Below are 17,511 nucleotides of genomic sequence, written 5' to 3'. Positions count from 1 at the left end.
TACAGAATAGACATTTCTGAACTCAGTTATTTAGGGCTAATATAAATGTGAAAGTAATGGAATATTCAAATGTCAGAATATTAAATAAACATTTATTTTGTTTGAAAATCATGTCTAAAAATGTATTTTATTTATACAATATAAAAAAAAAAAAAAAGAAAAACTTAACCACATTCAGTATTCGGTGTTCGGTATTCGGCCAAGGGTTTGATTTTTATTCGGCTTCGGCCAAAAATGTTCCATTCGGTGCATCCCTAGTGCGCACCGGGGTGTGTGCTTCTCTCTGGGGGTTGTGTTCAGTGGGAAGCGGGACCACCTGGTCTTGGAGCGCTAAAGGTCGCCGGCCCTGGTCCAGGACTTGTTCCAGGCTTGATTCACCAGCCGTATCGCTGCGTGGTTTGTGGCACATCTATCAGTAAGTGTGTTTGAAATGTTTGATCTAATTTTCTCTCTTGTGTCATTGTAGTCTCCGTCATGGGAATAGTGAGGAGAGGCCAGATTATTTAGAATGTCACATAGTCATCGGCCGTGCCCCCAGGCAGCAGTGAAGCAATCCCTGACCGTTGGCAAATGGACAGTTTATGTGCATGTCCTTCTGGGTCGTTGCATCAAGTCCTAATGTGGTATTTACATTTTGAAGAACTGCTTCAGCAGATTGAAGTTCTGCAGTGGCCCCCAGCTCTCAAACCAGATGTTCCACACTCGATGTGTGAGGAATTTCTTGCAATGTCACACCATTACAAATAGAACATTTCTCAATTAATTTGAGAATGATGTTAGTGGGAACTCCACTGCATCAAAAACCATCATCCGCATTTCTGAATTGTAGGATTTCCCTTCTGACCTACTGGCTTACATGGAAGTATGAGGGAGTTTTATAATAAGTTGAGTTGATTTAGATCTAATACTGATAGGATATTACACATTATGCCAATATTATTTGCTCATTTAGATTTCAGGATATTTATATGCAGCTTTTCATAAAAACTGCCAAAATGTGCTCTCTCTCGCCACCTAAAAACACTCAAATGGCCACCACAGCCCGTAGGAATGTCTCGAGCAGGGGTTGGCAACCTTTAACCCTCAAAGGTCCCGTTTCCCACTGGACACAACACTTTTCTACTGGAAACAGCCAGGGCGAGTTCCAGGGCGAGTTCGGAGCCAGGGCCAGAGGAGCACCAATTCTTTGTCTTTCCAGTGCTAACCAGGAGCTAACCAGGGCTACTCTGGCTCCACTTCTTTGCTGGGCCAGAGAGGGAGCAGGCTGGGGCCAGACGCATCATCAGGTGGGGGCGGAGTTACCGCTACTTACCAGGGGGAAGAGACGCCAACCAGCTTTCTGAAATCTACAGTGAACACGGAGCCCTGGAGTGGTTATAGAGGAAATAATACAAATTACGCATGGGAAGAAGATAATAAGTCGTTCCCTGTAGTTAATTAAATATGAGGGAATGAGATCATTTAGTCCGTGATAGCGGTGCCCCGGCTCTCGAGAGCACAGTGAGCTGCGGCACTGCACCGTCAGCTGCGTGAGATATACAGTTTAGAAGCAGCTTTCCGTTGTTTTCATGGTGAAATCATTGTAACTTACTTCACTTTCATGTCTTGTGTCACATTATGACCGCAGGCTCAGGAAATACACCCACTGCACAATGCAGTGTGCGGCTGCAGTGTGCTCCACTACGAGACGCTCCATTAATATTTAGTAACACAACTTTATAATGGAGCGACACTTTTAGTTCATCAGCAACTAAAAAACTATCTACATACTAGTGTAATTTTTTTTTTTTTTACCATGAAATGAGCCTTTTAATGGCTTCATGAGAAAGAGAACTTTAATCTGCATGGGTTTCCATGATAAACTGCTTTAGAGCTGCGTTCTATCATTCTACACCTCCATTCCTCCTGATGTTGAAGCATTTGATTCAGACAATCCAGAAATAAAGTGAAAGGAGCAGAAATTCACTATGTAATGTCCAAATGTTGAAAAACAAGCTCCAAGCTCATTCACGCCTTTTGTTTACTTTTTTTCTCTCTCAGTCCACTCTGGGGGTCCGGACGGAGATGGTGTGAAAAAGTAATAGAGACTCAATGTTTTCTGTCTCTTAGGTCTGAGTCCGAGGGTCAGGCCGGACTAGATGGAGCGACTCGGACCAAACCAATGAATACAGTCTCTCTTTATTCTTCCATGAGCACTGTCGGTGCCAAATGTGTGAAATTGGTGACGTATCACGTTTTGGAGTGACGCACTGACGTGGCTCTCACTTGGCTCCGTTAATTGTGGAAAATAATTGGTCCTTTGGCAGTGCTCATTTAAGAACTAGAAGTGGCACCAGCCCTGAACTCGCTCCTGGTTCTTTCTGGTGGAAAAGCCGTCTCAGAGCCGCACGCAAATACATCACCTTTCATCATATCACTGGGATATTATGGTGAGATGTCAAAGAGCACGCTAGAGATAAAGCTTTTACTTTACAACAGACGTACACATCAGTCTTTTATTTTGACAGTCCCACAGGAAGACCATGCCAGGAGGACACAACACATCAGTCTTTTATTTTGACAGTCCCACAGGCAGACCATGCCAGGGGGACACTACACATCAGTCTTTTATTTTGACAGTCCCACAGGCAGACCATGCCAGGAGGACACACAACACATCAGTCTTTTATTTTGACAGTCCCACAGGCAGACCATGCCAGGAGGACACTACACATCAGTCTTTTATTTTGACAGTCCCACAGGCAGACCATGCCAGGAGGACACTACACATCAGTCTTTTATTTTGGCAGACCATGCCAGGAGGACACTACACATCAGTCTTTTATTTTGACAGTCCCACAGGCAGACCATTCCAGGAGGACACTACACATCAGTCTTTTATTTTGACAGTCCCACAGGCAGACCATTCCAGGAGGACACTACACATCAGTCTTTTATTTTGACAGTCCCACAGGAAGACCATGCCAGGAGGACACTACACATCAGTCTTTTATTTTGACAGTCCCACAGGAAGACCATGCCAGGAGGACACTACACATCAGTCTTTTATTTTGACAGTCCCACAGGAAGACCATGCCAGGAGGACACGACACACAAAACCTTCTTCACTGCTGGTTGACAACTTACAACTAATAAACTAAACTACATGAACTAAGCAACAAAAACACAACACAATCATTACCAACACTACAAACCTAACATAACCCACAATAATTACATTTAAAACAGGACAAACAGAAACTCCCACAATGCATTGCAGCTATCGGCTCCTTTATTGTTACACTGTGGAGGCGGAGAATGAGGAGACGGACGAAGGAGTCGAGTTGCTTTTCCTTTATTTTCTCCAACCGTCTGACAGTTCACCTGTCAGATAACCAACCCCCAGTGTCACCGCACTTCCCCTTATAAACACCTCCCACTATCAACACCACACCACGTGACCGACACACCCACTCCATTCTGGTTGGGAGAACCTCCCCCTCAGGTGCACACCACAACACATTATTAAAATGGAAGATAAATGTGGGAGATGTGGATTGTTAGACCCATGAGTGTGATGGTGTGGCTTTACTGTCCTGTAGTTGTTGTGTAATTCACTAGAATGTTCCGTCACTCTCAACAAGTCTGGAATGAACCTCCTGGAACTGTCGGCGCTCCACAGCGCAGCAGTTTTACTGTGAAAGGTACAGGAAGCTCCCAGCTTCAGACACCAGTTGAGCCGCTGTCATGACCTGCAGCCGCAACTCTACGTTCTTCATCCATCATTGTTGTGTAATGACGTTGACACTGCTGCGTCCTTCACAACCCTACATTTTACCACTCTCTGTATTGGAACCGTGCAACACAGTTGGTTCTGGGTGTTCCTTGCCTTACCGTACCGCCCTGCACCGGGATGAACTGCAGTGGGACCAAGGCTCAAGGAGCCACAGATTGCCAATCCCTGGTCTTGAGAAATCAAACCAGAGCTCAATTGTTCTTCTCATCAAGACCTAAAAATCACGTGCTGATACCCACCACCTAAATCCAACAGGAAGTCTGCAATTTGCCTTTTAAAAATAAGATTTGCAAACGCTATCTCCTCTGAAGTTGAATATTGTATTGGCTTCAAAACACTATTAAAACAGAAGAGATGCTTCTGCACCAGAACGCCAGAGATGGCAAAAGTACCCAGATTCCTTACTGGAGTAAAATTTAAATATCTGTAAAAAAAGGACTTGAGAAAAACTAAAAAGTACTGATCCAAATATTTATTCAAGTAAAAGCAAAAAGTACAGGCTCTAAAATGTACTCAAAAGTACTCCGTCCAAATCCGGAGATGTTCTCTAGACCCCTCCACACGCGCGTGACGTGTGGAGGGGTCGAGAGAACGTCTCTGGATTTGGACGGAGTGCCAGAGGGACAGCTGATGGAGACCAGCGCCGGGCGGACCAATTCAACCAATACTTCAACCGTTTTGATTCTCCCCCCGCTCCCTCCGCCCCCCTCCCTCCGCTCCCTCTGCCCCCCGTCCTGCTCCCTCCGCCCCCCTCCCTCCGCTCCCTCTGCCCCCCGTCCTGCTCCCATCTCTTCACACGTCTCCAGCTCAGTGGACACTGGCCCCCTCCCCCGACCATCCTCACCTGCCTCCTGCCCCCCCACACCCACGTCTCCAGCCCCCACCATACGGACTTCCTCAATCACCTGCCCTACCCCCAGCAGTCTACCCCCGTCCCCCCCTGACTCCCCCCTCTCCATCACACCGGACCAGGTGAGGAGAGAGCTGAGGCGACTGAAGCAGAGGAAAGCATCCGTCCCAGGCTGCTGAGGACCTGTGCAGACCAGCTCTCCCAGGTCCTGGGCCTCAGCCTGGAGAAGGTCCCAGTCCTGTGGAACACCTCCTGTGTGATCCCGGTTCCTAAAACAGCACACGCCAGGGGACCGGCCCACTACAGACCAGTCGCCCTGACCTCCCACCTGATGAAGACCATGGAGCGGCTCGTCCTCACCCACCTCCACACTGTGGTGAGCCCCACCCTGGACCCGCTGCAGTTTGCCTACAGGCCTAACATCGGAGTAGAGGACGCCGTCATCTACCTGCAGCAGCGGGCCTCACCCACCTGGAGCCCGGCGGGAGCCCGAGCGCTGTGAGGGTCATGTTCTTTGATTTCTCCAGCGCTTTCAACACCATCAGGCCGGCGCTGCTGCGAGGGAAGCTGGAGGATGAACATCTCACTGCATGGACCATTGACTACCTCACGGACCGACCACAGTATGTGAGTCTGAGGTGGTAGTCTGCAGCACCGGGGCCCCTCAGGGCACCGTCCTCTCACCGTTCCTCTTCACCATCTACACGTCGGACTTCACCTACAACACGGACAGCTGTCTGCAGAAGTTCTCCGATGACTCCGCCATCGTGGGACGGGTGTCCGAGGGGAACGAACTGGAGTACCGGTCGGTCATCAGGGACTAACTGGAGTACCGGTCGGTCATCATGGACTAACTGGAGTACCGGTCAGTCATCATGGACTAACTGGAGTACCGGTCGGTCATCATGGACTAACTGGAGTACCAGTCAGTCATCATGGACTGTGGACTGGTGTGATCCAACCACTTGTGCTTGAACACCAGTAAGACGAAGGAGATGGTGATGGACTTCAGGAGGAAGAGACCACCACACACACCGGTGAACATCCAGGGGGAGGACATTGAGGAGGTGGACAGTTTCAAGTACCTGGGTGTTCACCTCAACAATAAACTGGACTGGTCCCACAACACCGACGCCCTGTACAAGAAGGGCCAAAGTGGCCTCCACCTTCTGAGGAGACTGAGGTCCTTCGGAGTGAGCAGGCCTCTGCTCAGGACTTTTTATGACTCTGTGGTAGCCTCTGCTCTCCACTACGCTGCCGTGTGCTGGGCCCCGGGCCCCTGGCCCCCTGGCCCCCTGAGCCCCAGGCCCCGGGCAGCACAGAGCGGGACAAGAACAGACTGGACAAGCTGGTCAGGAGGGCCAGCTCCGTCCTGGGCCCCTGGCCCCTGGACTATGTGAAGGAGGTAAGCGACAGGAGGGTGGTAGTTAAGGCTCCTCCATCATGGACAACACCACCCACCCACTGCACGGGACTGTAGAGGAGCTGAGGAGCCCTCAGTGTAGGACGGAGCAAGTCCTTCATCCCCACTGCTGTCAGACTGGACAACAGGACTGTGTAGTAACAGTGACAGTATGTGAAACAACCCTGCACCTAGGACACTTTATCAGTGCCACTTTATCTAAGTCACCTTATCTATTCATCACTTAATTGACCACTTAGGACTGACCCTGCACTGCCAACACTGGTATTATTATTATTATTTTTTTCTTATTATAGTATGTCTATTGTACTTATTCTACACTTTGCCCCCCCCCCCCATCATAGTTTATTCTCCTTGTATCTCATCCTATTGTATATTTTACTTTAGAACTTATTATACTTTATTATAGGTTGTGATTTTTATCTTATTTTTTAGTCCTATTGATAGTCTCTGTATATAAGATATCTCTATTCTAACTGTTTGCACATTCCTTGTGTATTCTACTAACTGTTTGCACATTCCTTGTCTTTCCTTTCCTCATGAGTCCTTAAGAGCAGAATGTTACGAGTAAATTTCTCCACTGTGAGATTAATAAAGGCGTGTCTTATCTTATCTTATCTTTTAAAAGTAAAAAGTATTTCTATTGCAGGATTCATGGCCTGCAAAAATATTAAACACAGGATAAATTATATGGAAATGACTTCCGCAATGTTATTATTTGAACAAACACTATCTGCCTTGTATCCTAATGTGCTTCACTAGTCCTTTAGGCATTTGTCTTGTTCACTTAAGGTTAACACATCACACTAACCTATGGTGTCACAAATCATGCCAGGCCCAACTCTTAATCAACCCTTTTAATATTAGCACATCAGTCAACAATTGTGTAACACTGTACAGGTGTGTTATTGTGAGTGACACACCCAGGGACTACAGATGGAATAACTTAAGCATCTCGCGCCATTATCTGGGACAATAAACAGTGGGAAATGTCCCTGCCAATTAAATTGAAAATAGAAAAAGAAAAGTTGTACACTGTGCATTCAGTGAAGCTCAATGAAAACCCTTCACATGAAAGGCACAATTCTTGTGTTCCTCAGGCCCTGTTTACTCAACAACGATTACGAGTCTCTCCAGAAAACTGTCTCCACTTTTAGGTGGTCCGTTTCCACGACACCAGTGTGCGGATGCACTGAATGTGAAGTTTTGAATCCGGCTCCCAAGGTGTAAAGATGGTTTCACAGCCACTATTCCCTCCTGCAGAGACTGCTGGAGGTCAAAATCAGGATCTGCGGTCAGGAATTAAAGCTTCATTACCATATTAATGGCGTTAAAAAAAAAACAACAACTCGGCATCATCAACTGTTTCTTAGCTTTGGCAAGGTTCCATGACACAAGCGATGATGCATGAGGGCGGTAATATAAATCTAAACTGTTCAGTCCAGTCAGGGTTCAATGAACGCCTTTCCTGCTCCACTTTTCATGCTGCAGGTCATGTTGTTTCTTTTTTTCAAATTTTGACTCTCTGTTGGATGAAGTGTGGTTTCGCGGGTCGTGAAGTTGAAACCAGTGGAAGTCCGAGCAGAGCAGCATTGAAGCGCTCAGACTCTGGCTGCTTCGACTACAGTGTGGGATGAGGATTAAAAAGGTAGAGCAGTGCATTTTTTTACTGACAAATCTCACTTTATTTCACATTGATATGCAGCCAATGGGAAGGAGTAGTTGCATGCACAGGACACACACACTGCAGCAGCAGTTTATCACATGTCGACACTCGGGATATGGAGATTAATCGATATGAATCGGTGTCAAGATACAAACCTGTGCGAGTGTATCGGTCCCTCCACTGTGCGTCGGTGCATTTCACAGTCAAATGGAGGTACATCGGTCACTGCGTGCCTGCATCGATAAAATCTACAGTTGCATCGATTTTTTTTCACGTTGAACTTTTTCCAAAATACATTGTGAAAATTCGTTTTGCACGTGTGTTGTTTCACGTTGTGTTTAAATTTATCTTGTGTTTTAGAAAAACACTGAAAAAGCACAGATGCAATGGAATGTGGTTTTTCAGAAGCATGCAGATAGAATGTTTTGCTCGAGTCGGGAAATGTCATGTCTGTTGCTTGTGAGAGGGACTGTTTAAGGTTCACAAAGGAGTCTTCTGCGTCATCTGTCCATTGTAACTTTAGTGAGAATGACTTTATGTTGTTAATAGAGGCTACAGGGTTTAAAATTTTAACATTTTCGGGTGGTGGTGTGCCTCCAGATTTTTTCCAAAGACAAAAGTGTGCCTTGGCTCAAAAAGGTTGAAAACACTGGTGTAAAGTGAACAGGAAAAGTTTGTACTGTTTCCTTTTCTGACCTACTTCCCTGTAGAGAGGAATTCATTACATCGTCATATAATTCAACAATGATGGTAATAATAGTATTAAATCAAACACAGCTCTGGTATGAGAATAGTATCGGTATCAGCAGATATCCAAATTCGGGGATCGGATCGTAAGTGAAGTTCCCTGGGTCAGTGCATCCCTAACATCTGATATGTAAAGCTTGTACATTTACGTGTGTGTGTGTGTGTGTGTGTGTGTGTGTGTGTGTGTGTGTGTGTGTGTGTGTGTGTGTGTGTGTGTGTGTGTGTGTGTGTGTGTGTGTGTGTGTGTGTGTGTGTGTGTGTGTGTGTGTGTGTGTGTGTGTGTGTGTGTGTGTGTGTGCGCGCGCTCCTCAGAGCTGAGGAGGCAGGAGGAGGCAGGCCAGCTGCTCCAGCCGGTGCTCTTCGTCCTGCTGGTGTTGGTGTCCGTCCTGCTGTATTTCGCCGTCTCTCTGATGGACCCGGGCTTCATCTTGTCTGAGGACACTGATTTGCAGGTGAACCACTCGCCTTGTGCACCTTTCTGCAATCTCTTATGTCAATCACCTTCAATCATATCTGAGGCCATGGACTTGAGAGAACAGAAAAATACACCACTACTGTGAAAAAAAACCAGTTGGCATCCGAAATGAATATGATAAGATGTAACTAGCAGATAACTTTTAATTCACTGAAGACAGGTGTCGTTCTGAAAAGGCTCAGTGATCTTGTCATTTGGAGCAGGATTCCTCTGTGGGCAGGATTCCTGTCAGACGTGTCAGATGTGCTTACGACGATCACTGGTTGATGACCAAGATGTGCTCTTTCCCACTGTTATCCTCACTTTTACAAATAATTAAGATTATTGACATAGATTTTGATGTATTCAAGTATGAAAATGAAACTGTAAGCCTTCTTCAGGAATCTGGCAAAAGCTGTAATGTTATGACTTGAATAAGAGCTGTACTTTATTCTACGAGTGGAGTCAACTGACTGATTGTGACATAAACTGATTATATGTCTTGAGATACAGAATTGTATCTGGAGTCGACAGAAACACCTGTGTAATATTCAGTGTTGTGAAGGGTACTTAAGAAATTGTGTCCGTTCTGACAAGTTACCTGTCAAAAAACTGAATCAGTAACTTACTCTGAGTACGAAAATAAAAAAGTAATGTTCCAGAGTACTTTTAGTTACTTTTGGATTACTTCACCAGTAAACATGAAAAATAAAGACTAACGAATGTGTCATCTGCTCAGTGCATCGGTAAATCTTATACAGGGCAGACACGTACCTGAACAGAACAAGTTTTGAACCATCAACCCTCAGCAGCAATCAGGTGTCCAACTGATCTTTAAAGAATCAAAACCACAATACAAATAATGCTTTCAATTATTCAAGTGTTAGTCCTCAAAACTATTTCTATTCAATGAAATGTGCTCATCCGTTTCAAAACACTTTCAAATCTCTCTCTCTCTTGCTCTCGCTCTCTCGCTGTGTGTGTGTGTGTGTGTGTGTGTGTGTGTGTGTGTGTGTGTGTGTGTGTGTGTGTGTGTGTGTGTGTGTGTGTGTGTGTGTGTGTGTGTGTGTGTGTGTGTGTGTGTGTGTGTGTGTGTGTGTGTGTGTGTGTGTGTGTGTGTGCGTGCGTGCGTGCGTGCGTGCGTGCGTGCGTGCGTGCGCGCGTGTGTGTGTGTGTGCCACCCCCCCCTTTCCTCATTGGTTTTAATGTTGTTTTTTCCCCAGACTAAATATAAATGTTTGATAGGTTTAAGAGACGGTATCTGGCAGCATGAATCACTGGTAGATAATAACTGAGCAACTCGCTGGACCTGCTACTGAGTCAATGAGACGACTTTTAAAAAGTTAGACGTGTAGTTCCTGGATGTTCACAACACTTTCACGGCTGGGAGGCGTCATTAGCATTGTACAGAGAGGTGAAGAGACTTCTTCCACTTGAAAACAAAGTGATGTCGGCGTTTCCAGGCAGAAAATCTGTTTCTTTCCCGGGAGCAGCCATGGTGAGAGCAGCTGGCTGCAGTATCCATGGCAACGCTTCAGTAACAGTGTGTTGTTACCTGAAAGCGCCGGGAAGTGTCGCAAAGCTACTGGACAGCGCATGTGACACCTGCAATATTCCATCTTATTTTCTATTGTAATGCCGCTCAGTAATCCCATTTTTTATCGAATATACCTGTAACGAGATTACACTTTTTTATGTACTGTAATGATATCCAGTTAAAAAAGTATCATAATTACGTAATGCCGTTACAACTAATCCGGATCATGAGATGAGCATTAATTGGAGCGAGACGGTGAGCAGTTTGTTTCCTCTGCTGTTAGTTCACGCTGGGACGGACTGAGGAGCAGCAGGACATGATTCCTCCCTCCACCAAATCGCTGCGTCAGCGTCGTTGTGGCCACTGTCTGCTGCAGGTATGTGCATGTTACCTTCCTACCGTCATGTCCAGTCTATCAGCTGCTACGTTTTCACATGTAGCTAAAACCATGAAGCAGATCATTTATGGGTTTTTAGAGTTAAGGAGCTTCATTCTGCTGATACATGGATGATGCATTCAGGTGCATCACGTAACTCCGACCTTTGTTTTTGTTTTCTTTTTAAATTTGGTGGGTGCAGCTTATATTTAGGTGTCCTCAATAGTCTGGAAATTGTGACACAATCTGGGTATTCAGACTGATGTTAATTGAGGAGCCACATACACCTCGGTTTTGTTGTGATTGGTTTTGTTGTGATTGGTTTTGTTGTGATTGGCTTCTCAGAACTATGGATTTCTGCAACTTTCACCATGAATCTATTTACAAAGTCACTAGTAAGACTTTAAAGCTAATGTTATCCAAACAAACTTTTATCCAGTGAAGCTAATGTTATCCAAACGAATCTGCATAGTCTAATGTGTTGTGGAATGTTTTGAAGTGAGCTTTCACTCCTGCCAACCTTCTACTTGGTGTTAGAGAGTGGATGTGCAGCATGTGGGTTCAGTGTATTTCTTTAAGGGAGGATTTAATGGAAATTAATCCATGTATGTTATAATGTCATTCAGACCCATTAGAATACAACAATTTAATTTCAATACCAACCTTCACTTTATTTCTACAATCCCAGAAAAAGTCGTAGCAAGTAAGCTATGTGACCATTTGTGTACAAATGATCAATTTGAGTCTTTCCCATCAGGTTTTAGAGCTCATCATAGCACAGAGACTCTGGTCAAAGTTACTAATGATCTTCTCTTCAGACAAAGACCTGGTCTCTGTTCTGGTCCTGTTAGATCTCAGTGCTGCTTTTCATACTATTGATCAGAACATCCTTCTACAGTGACTGGAGCACATCATCAGGATTAAAGGACAGTTACTGGTTTTGATCAAATTTATCGACAAATAATGTCTTTAATTGTGAAAATATGAACAATTTGCATACTACTTAGATTTTAGAACAGAAGAGAGGTTAACTGCTTGAACCTGAGTGGCGTTCTGCGCTCACAGGAAGTCAGTTGTCACATGAAAGCATGACATGATGACAGATGATGTGATGAATGATGCTGGCGGTAGTGCAGTACCTGAAGTGGAGTAGAATAACAGCAGGATGAGATCACATCTGTGACACACCTCGTACCTGCAGCAAATACAACCCCTGGCAAAAATGGTGGAATCACCAGTCTTGGAGGTTGTTGTTTCAGTTGTTTGATTTTGTAGGGGGGGAAAGCAGATCACCGACATAAAAACGAAAGTAATTTAAAATGGCAACTTTCTGGCTTTAAGAAACACAAAAAGAAATCGAGAAAGAAAATTGGGGTAGTCAATAAAAATTGTGTTTTTTGATCAAGCAGAGGGAACAAAATTATGGAATCACTCAATTCTGTGGAAAAAATAATGGAATTATGGAAAAATAAAAAAATCCACTACAACACACCACAAATACTTTGTTGCACCACCTCTGGCTTTTCTAACAGCTTGCAGGCTCTGAGTCATGGACACAACAAGTGACAAACAGTACTCATCAACCTGGCTCTAACTTTCTCTGATGGCTGTTGCCAGATCACTTTTGCAGGTTGGAGCCTTGTCATGGACCGTTTTCTTCAATTTCCACCCACAGATTTTCAATTAGATGGAGAACCGGACTATTTGCAGGCCATGACATTGACCTTGTGTGTCTTTCTTCAGTGAAGGTTTTCAGTTTTTGCGATATGGCAAGATGCATTATCATCTTGAAAAATTACGTCATCATCCCCAAACATCCATCCATCCATCCATCCATCCATCCATCCATCCATCCATCCATCCATCCATCCATTGTCTGCCACTTATCCAGGCCGGGTCGCGGAGGCAGCAGTCTGAGCAGAGTTGCCCAGACTTCCCTCACCCCAGACTCTTCCTCCAGCTCTTCCAGTGGCACCCCAAGGTGTTCCCAGGCCATAGAGAGACATAGTCCCTCCAGCGTGTCCTGGGTCTGCCCCGAGGCCTCCTGTCAGAGGGACATGCCCGGAACACCTCCCTAGGGAGGCGTCTGGGGGGCGTCTGAAACAGAGGCCCGAGACACCTCAGCTGGCTCCTCTGGATGTGGAGGAGCAGCGGCTCTACTCCGAGCTCCTCCCTGGTGACTGAGCTCCTCACCCCATCTCTAAGGGTGACTGAGCTCCTCACCCTATCTCTAAGGGTGACTGAGCTCCTCACCCTATCTCTAAGGGTGACTGAGCTCCTCACCCTATCTCTAAGGGTGACTGAGGTCCTCCTCCTATCTCTAAGGGTGACTGAGCTCCTCCCCCTATCTCTAAGGGTGACTGAGCTCCTCACCCTATCTCTAAGGGTGACTGAGCTCCTCACCCTATCTCTAAGGGTGACTGAGCTCCTCCCCCTATCTCTAAGGGTGACTGAGCTCCTCCCCCTATCTCTAAGGGTGACTGAGCTCCTCACCCTATCTCTAAGGGTGACGCCCAGCCACGCTACGGAGGAAGCTCATGTATCTGGGATCTGGTTCTTTCGGTCATGACCCATAGTTCATGACCATAGGTGAGGGTAGGAATGAAGATCGACCGGTAAATCGAGAGCTTCGCTTTTTGGCTCAGCTCCTTCTTCACCACGACGGACCGATACAATGTCTGCATAACTGCAGACGCTGCACCGATCCGCCTGTCGATCTCACGCTCCATCTTTCCCCCACTCGTGAACAAGACCCCAAGATACTTAAACTCCTCCACTTGGGACAAGGGCACTCCACCGACCTGGAGGGGGCAAGACACCTTTTTCCGGTCGAGAACCATGGCCTCGGATTTAGAGGTGCTGATCTTCATCCCAGTTGCTTCACACTCGGCTGAGAACCGTGTCAGTGCACGCTGGAGGTCCAGGCTTGATGGGGCCAACAGAACCACATCAGCCGCAAATAGCAGAGATGAGATCCTGTGGTCCCCAAACTGGACCCCCTCCGGCCCCCGGTTGTGCCTAGAAATTCTGTCCATGTTGGTAATGAACAGAACCGGTGATAAAGGACAGCCCTGCCGGAGGCCAACGTGCACTGGGAACAGGTCCGACTTACTGCTGGCAATGCGAACCAGACTCCTACTCCGGGAATACAAAGACCGAACAGCCCTCAACAAGGGACCCCGGACTCCATACTCCCGGAGCACCCCCCACAGGACATCTCGGGGGACGCGGTCGAACGCCTTCTCCAGATCCACAAAACACATGTGGACTGGTTGGGCGAACTCCCATGAACCCTCAAGCACCTGGTGGAGGGTATAGAGCTGGTCCAGTGTTCCACCATCAGGAGAACCTGGTGGAGGGTATAGAGCTGGTCCAGTGTCCCACGACCAGGACGAAAACCGCATTGTTCCTCTTGGATCCGAGGTTGGACTAACGGCCGGACCCTCCTCTCCAGTACCCTGGAATAGACTTTCCCGGGGAGGCTGAGGAGTGTGATCCCTCTGCAGTTTGACACACCCTCCGATCCCCCTTCTTAAAGAGAGGGACCACCACCCCAGTCTGCCAGTCCAGAGGTACTGTCCCCGCCGCCACGCGATGTTGCAGAGACGAGTCAGCCACGACAGTCCCTGCACATCCAGAGACTTAAGGAACTCTGGGTGAATCTCATCCACTCCCGGTGCCTTGCCACCGAGGAGCTTCACAACAACCTCTGTGACTTCAGCTTGGGTAATGGACGAGTCCACCTCTGAGAACCCAGTCTCTGCTTCCTCAATGGAAGACGTGTGGTGGGATTGAGGAGGTCCTCGAAGTATTCCTTCCACCGCCCAACGACATCCCCAGTTGAGGTCTACAGCTCCCCACTTCCACTGTAAACAGTGTTGGTGGAGAACTGCTTCCCACTGCAGATTTATGATTCATCACTGAATATGACTTCCATCTAGTCATCCACAGCCCACCATTGCTTTTCCTCAGCCCATTTTAACTTGTTTTTTCTGTTTACGTGTTAATGATGGCTTGCGTTTTGCTTTTTCTGTATGGTAATTCCATTTCTTTGAGGCAGTTTCTTACAGTTCAGTCACAAATGTTGACTTCACTTTCTGGCCATTTGTTCCTCATTTGTTTTACTGTGTCATATTTCCAAGTCATATTGCTTTAAGCTTTCTGTCTTGACGCTTTAATGTCTACCTTGGTCGACCAGCCTTTTACAACCTTCCCATGTTGTTTGTGTTTGGTCCACATTTTACACACAGCTGACTGTGAACAACCAACATCTTCTGCAACATTCCATGATGATTTACCTTCTTGAAGAAGTTTGATATCCTCTCCTTTGTTTCAACTGACATCTCTGGTGTTGGAGCCATGATTCATGTCAATCCACTTGGTGCAGCAGCTCTCCAAGGTGTGAGCTCTCCTTTTGAAGTGCAGACTAATGAGCACATTTCATCTGATGCAGGTGTTGCTTCTGGCAATGGACATTGACAGGCTAATTCCATCAATTTTCCCTCACAATTGAGTGAATCAACAGTTATTTTCCCTCTGCTTATCTGAAAAAGTAATTGTTATTGGATAATTATATATTTTTTGCCAGGGGTTGTAATATATGATACACGGGCATTACTCTCAATACTCGTACTGTACTGGACGTGACTATGAAGCTCTCTGTCTGCCAACATTTAACATTCATCCATGATCAGGACTAAATTAATAGACATGTTTATTGTTACTGATGAATCAGCATCATGACATTTAACATTCTTTGCCTCTGCACAATATTTTGATATCTTATTTAGGTCACTTTTATGTTGTGTTCATGTTCTTCTGTTATGTCTGTTTATGTTCTATGTAAACTGAACTTTCCTCCAGAGTTCAGATGTCAGGGAGCTGGACAATTCAGCCGCCGTCACACAAATACACAGGCAGAATGTGCAAACTCCTGTCAGAAAAGCCTTGTCTGCACAACCTACTAGAATAAACTCGCAGTACTCTGCATGACCTCATACAAATGCATATTCTGTGCTCTCGGTGGCAAGGTGTGTGTGTTACTGTGTTACTGTCGAATGTGATCCTCAGTGTGTCCTGTTAGCATCCGTGTGTGTGTGTGCTGATCTTTTTAGAGAGACTTATTACTTTTTCAATTTATACAAAGAAACTATAAACTACACACACAGAACATGGTGAGCAAAACCCCCATGTGGTGAAATAATACAAATAAATGATAATTAGATTAAAAGAACATCTAGCAGCATTGAGAGCCCAAGTTGTCAATTGAAGGAAATGTAAGCACATTATGAGGCAGACTAGTTGATCTCAAAACTCAACAAATGTCAGACTAAATACATCCATGGAGTCTGTACAGTGTGTGTTCTCCATGCTAGTGTCAGTGTGTGTTCTCCATGCTAGTGTCAGTGTGTGTTCTCCATGCTAGTGTCAGTGTGTGTTCTCCATACTAGTGTCAGTGTGTGTTCTCCATACTAGTGTCAGTGTGTGTTCTCCATGCTAGTGTCAGTGTGTGTTCTCCATACTAGTGTCAGTGTGTGTTCTCCATACTAGTGTCAGTGTGTGTTCTCCATGCTAGTGTCCTCTAAAGCACTAAAGCTGGATGACGTATTAACCCAACATCCACACTTCCAGTCTGTCACACCATGAGTGAATATGTTCATGAGCCCTGCGTTCATGTTGCTAATCATGTTGCCTGGACGTGTTGTTGACTTGGAGCAGCAGCCGATGAGGTCCAAACACTGCCAAACATGTCAGCACTGCGTGCGGCGCTATGACCATCACTGCCCCTGGATAGAGAACTGTGTTGGAGAGAGCAACCACCGCTGGTTCGTGCTGTACCTGGCTGTGCAGCTGCTGGTGCTGCTGTGGGGGCTGCACATCGCCTGGTGAGTGCTCATCCTCTCTCTGTGTGTGTGTGTGTGTGTGTGTGTGTGTGTGTGTGTGTGTGTGTGTGTGTGTGTGTGTGTGTGTGTGTGTGTGTGTGTGTGTGTGTGTGTGTGTGTGTGTGTGTGTGTGTGTGTGTGTGTGTGTGTGTGTGTGTGTGTGTGTGTGTGTGTGTGTGTGTGTGTGTGTGTGTGTGTGTTAAACAAATAGATAAAGATGGTGCGTTCTGATGTATTCTGGACTACTAAATTGGGACATGTAGATTTTGTGTCTCAAGAGTAATACATTTATTTTTCTCCTTTTTTACTGATACACCCAATATACTTTTTTACTTTGTTAAAAAGTTGTATTTTTTCTTTTAAGGTTAAGATTTGTTAATTGGTGATGGTTTTCACTTGTAACTGTACCTTTACCTGAGTCCCCTCACTCTAAACTTCACTACATGTGCTTGTTTATGCCCCCTGTAGTTGACACATTGCTTCTATGTGAACTGTCAACTCTGAAACAGTTTCTATTATCCTCTTATTTGTTTTTAATTGAATATTAGATGCTTATTTGTTATCTGCATTTCTAGAGCTTTATCCCAAGACTTTAGTATGTCACAGTTACACATTATTAAACTGCTGAGGGAGCAAGCATGATTGTTTGGTGGAGGAGGAGGAGGAAGCTATCCTCCCTGATGGAGAACATCTCCACCCCCTGCATGGTACTGTTACCTGCATGGTACTGTTACCTGCATGGTACTGTTACCTGCATGGTACTGTTACCTGCACGGTGCCGTTACCTGCACGGTGCCGTTA

The 17,511-nt window shown here is 45.9% G+C and overlaps 1 protein-coding gene across 1 annotated transcript in view; it reads left to right on the top strand.

Annotated features, from left to right (window-relative positions):
• Window positions 1–17,511, top strand: part of zdhhc12b (zDHHC palmitoyltransferase 12b) — a 37,093-nt gene that overhangs the window by 7,286 nt on the left and 12,296 nt on the right. Inside the window, exons 2-4 of the mRNA XM_080510537.1 lie at window positions 8,774–8,913; window positions 10,736–10,828; window positions 16,547–16,713. Of these exons, the coding sequence (XP_080366663.1) occupies window positions 8,774–8,913; window positions 10,736–10,828; window positions 16,547–16,713 (400 nt within the window). The remainder of the gene's footprint in view (window positions 1–8,773; window positions 8,914–10,735; window positions 10,829–16,546; window positions 16,714–17,511) is intronic.

Source organism: Blennius ocellaris (genome assembly GCF_963422515.1).
Source record: "Blennius ocellaris genome assembly, chromosome: 15".
Taxonomy (NCBI): domain Eukaryota; kingdom Metazoa; phylum Chordata; class Actinopteri; order Blenniiformes; family Blenniidae; genus Blennius; species Blennius ocellaris.
The sequence above is the reverse complement of the archived record's forward strand: the minus strand, read 5'-3'. Positions and strand labels throughout refer to the sequence as shown.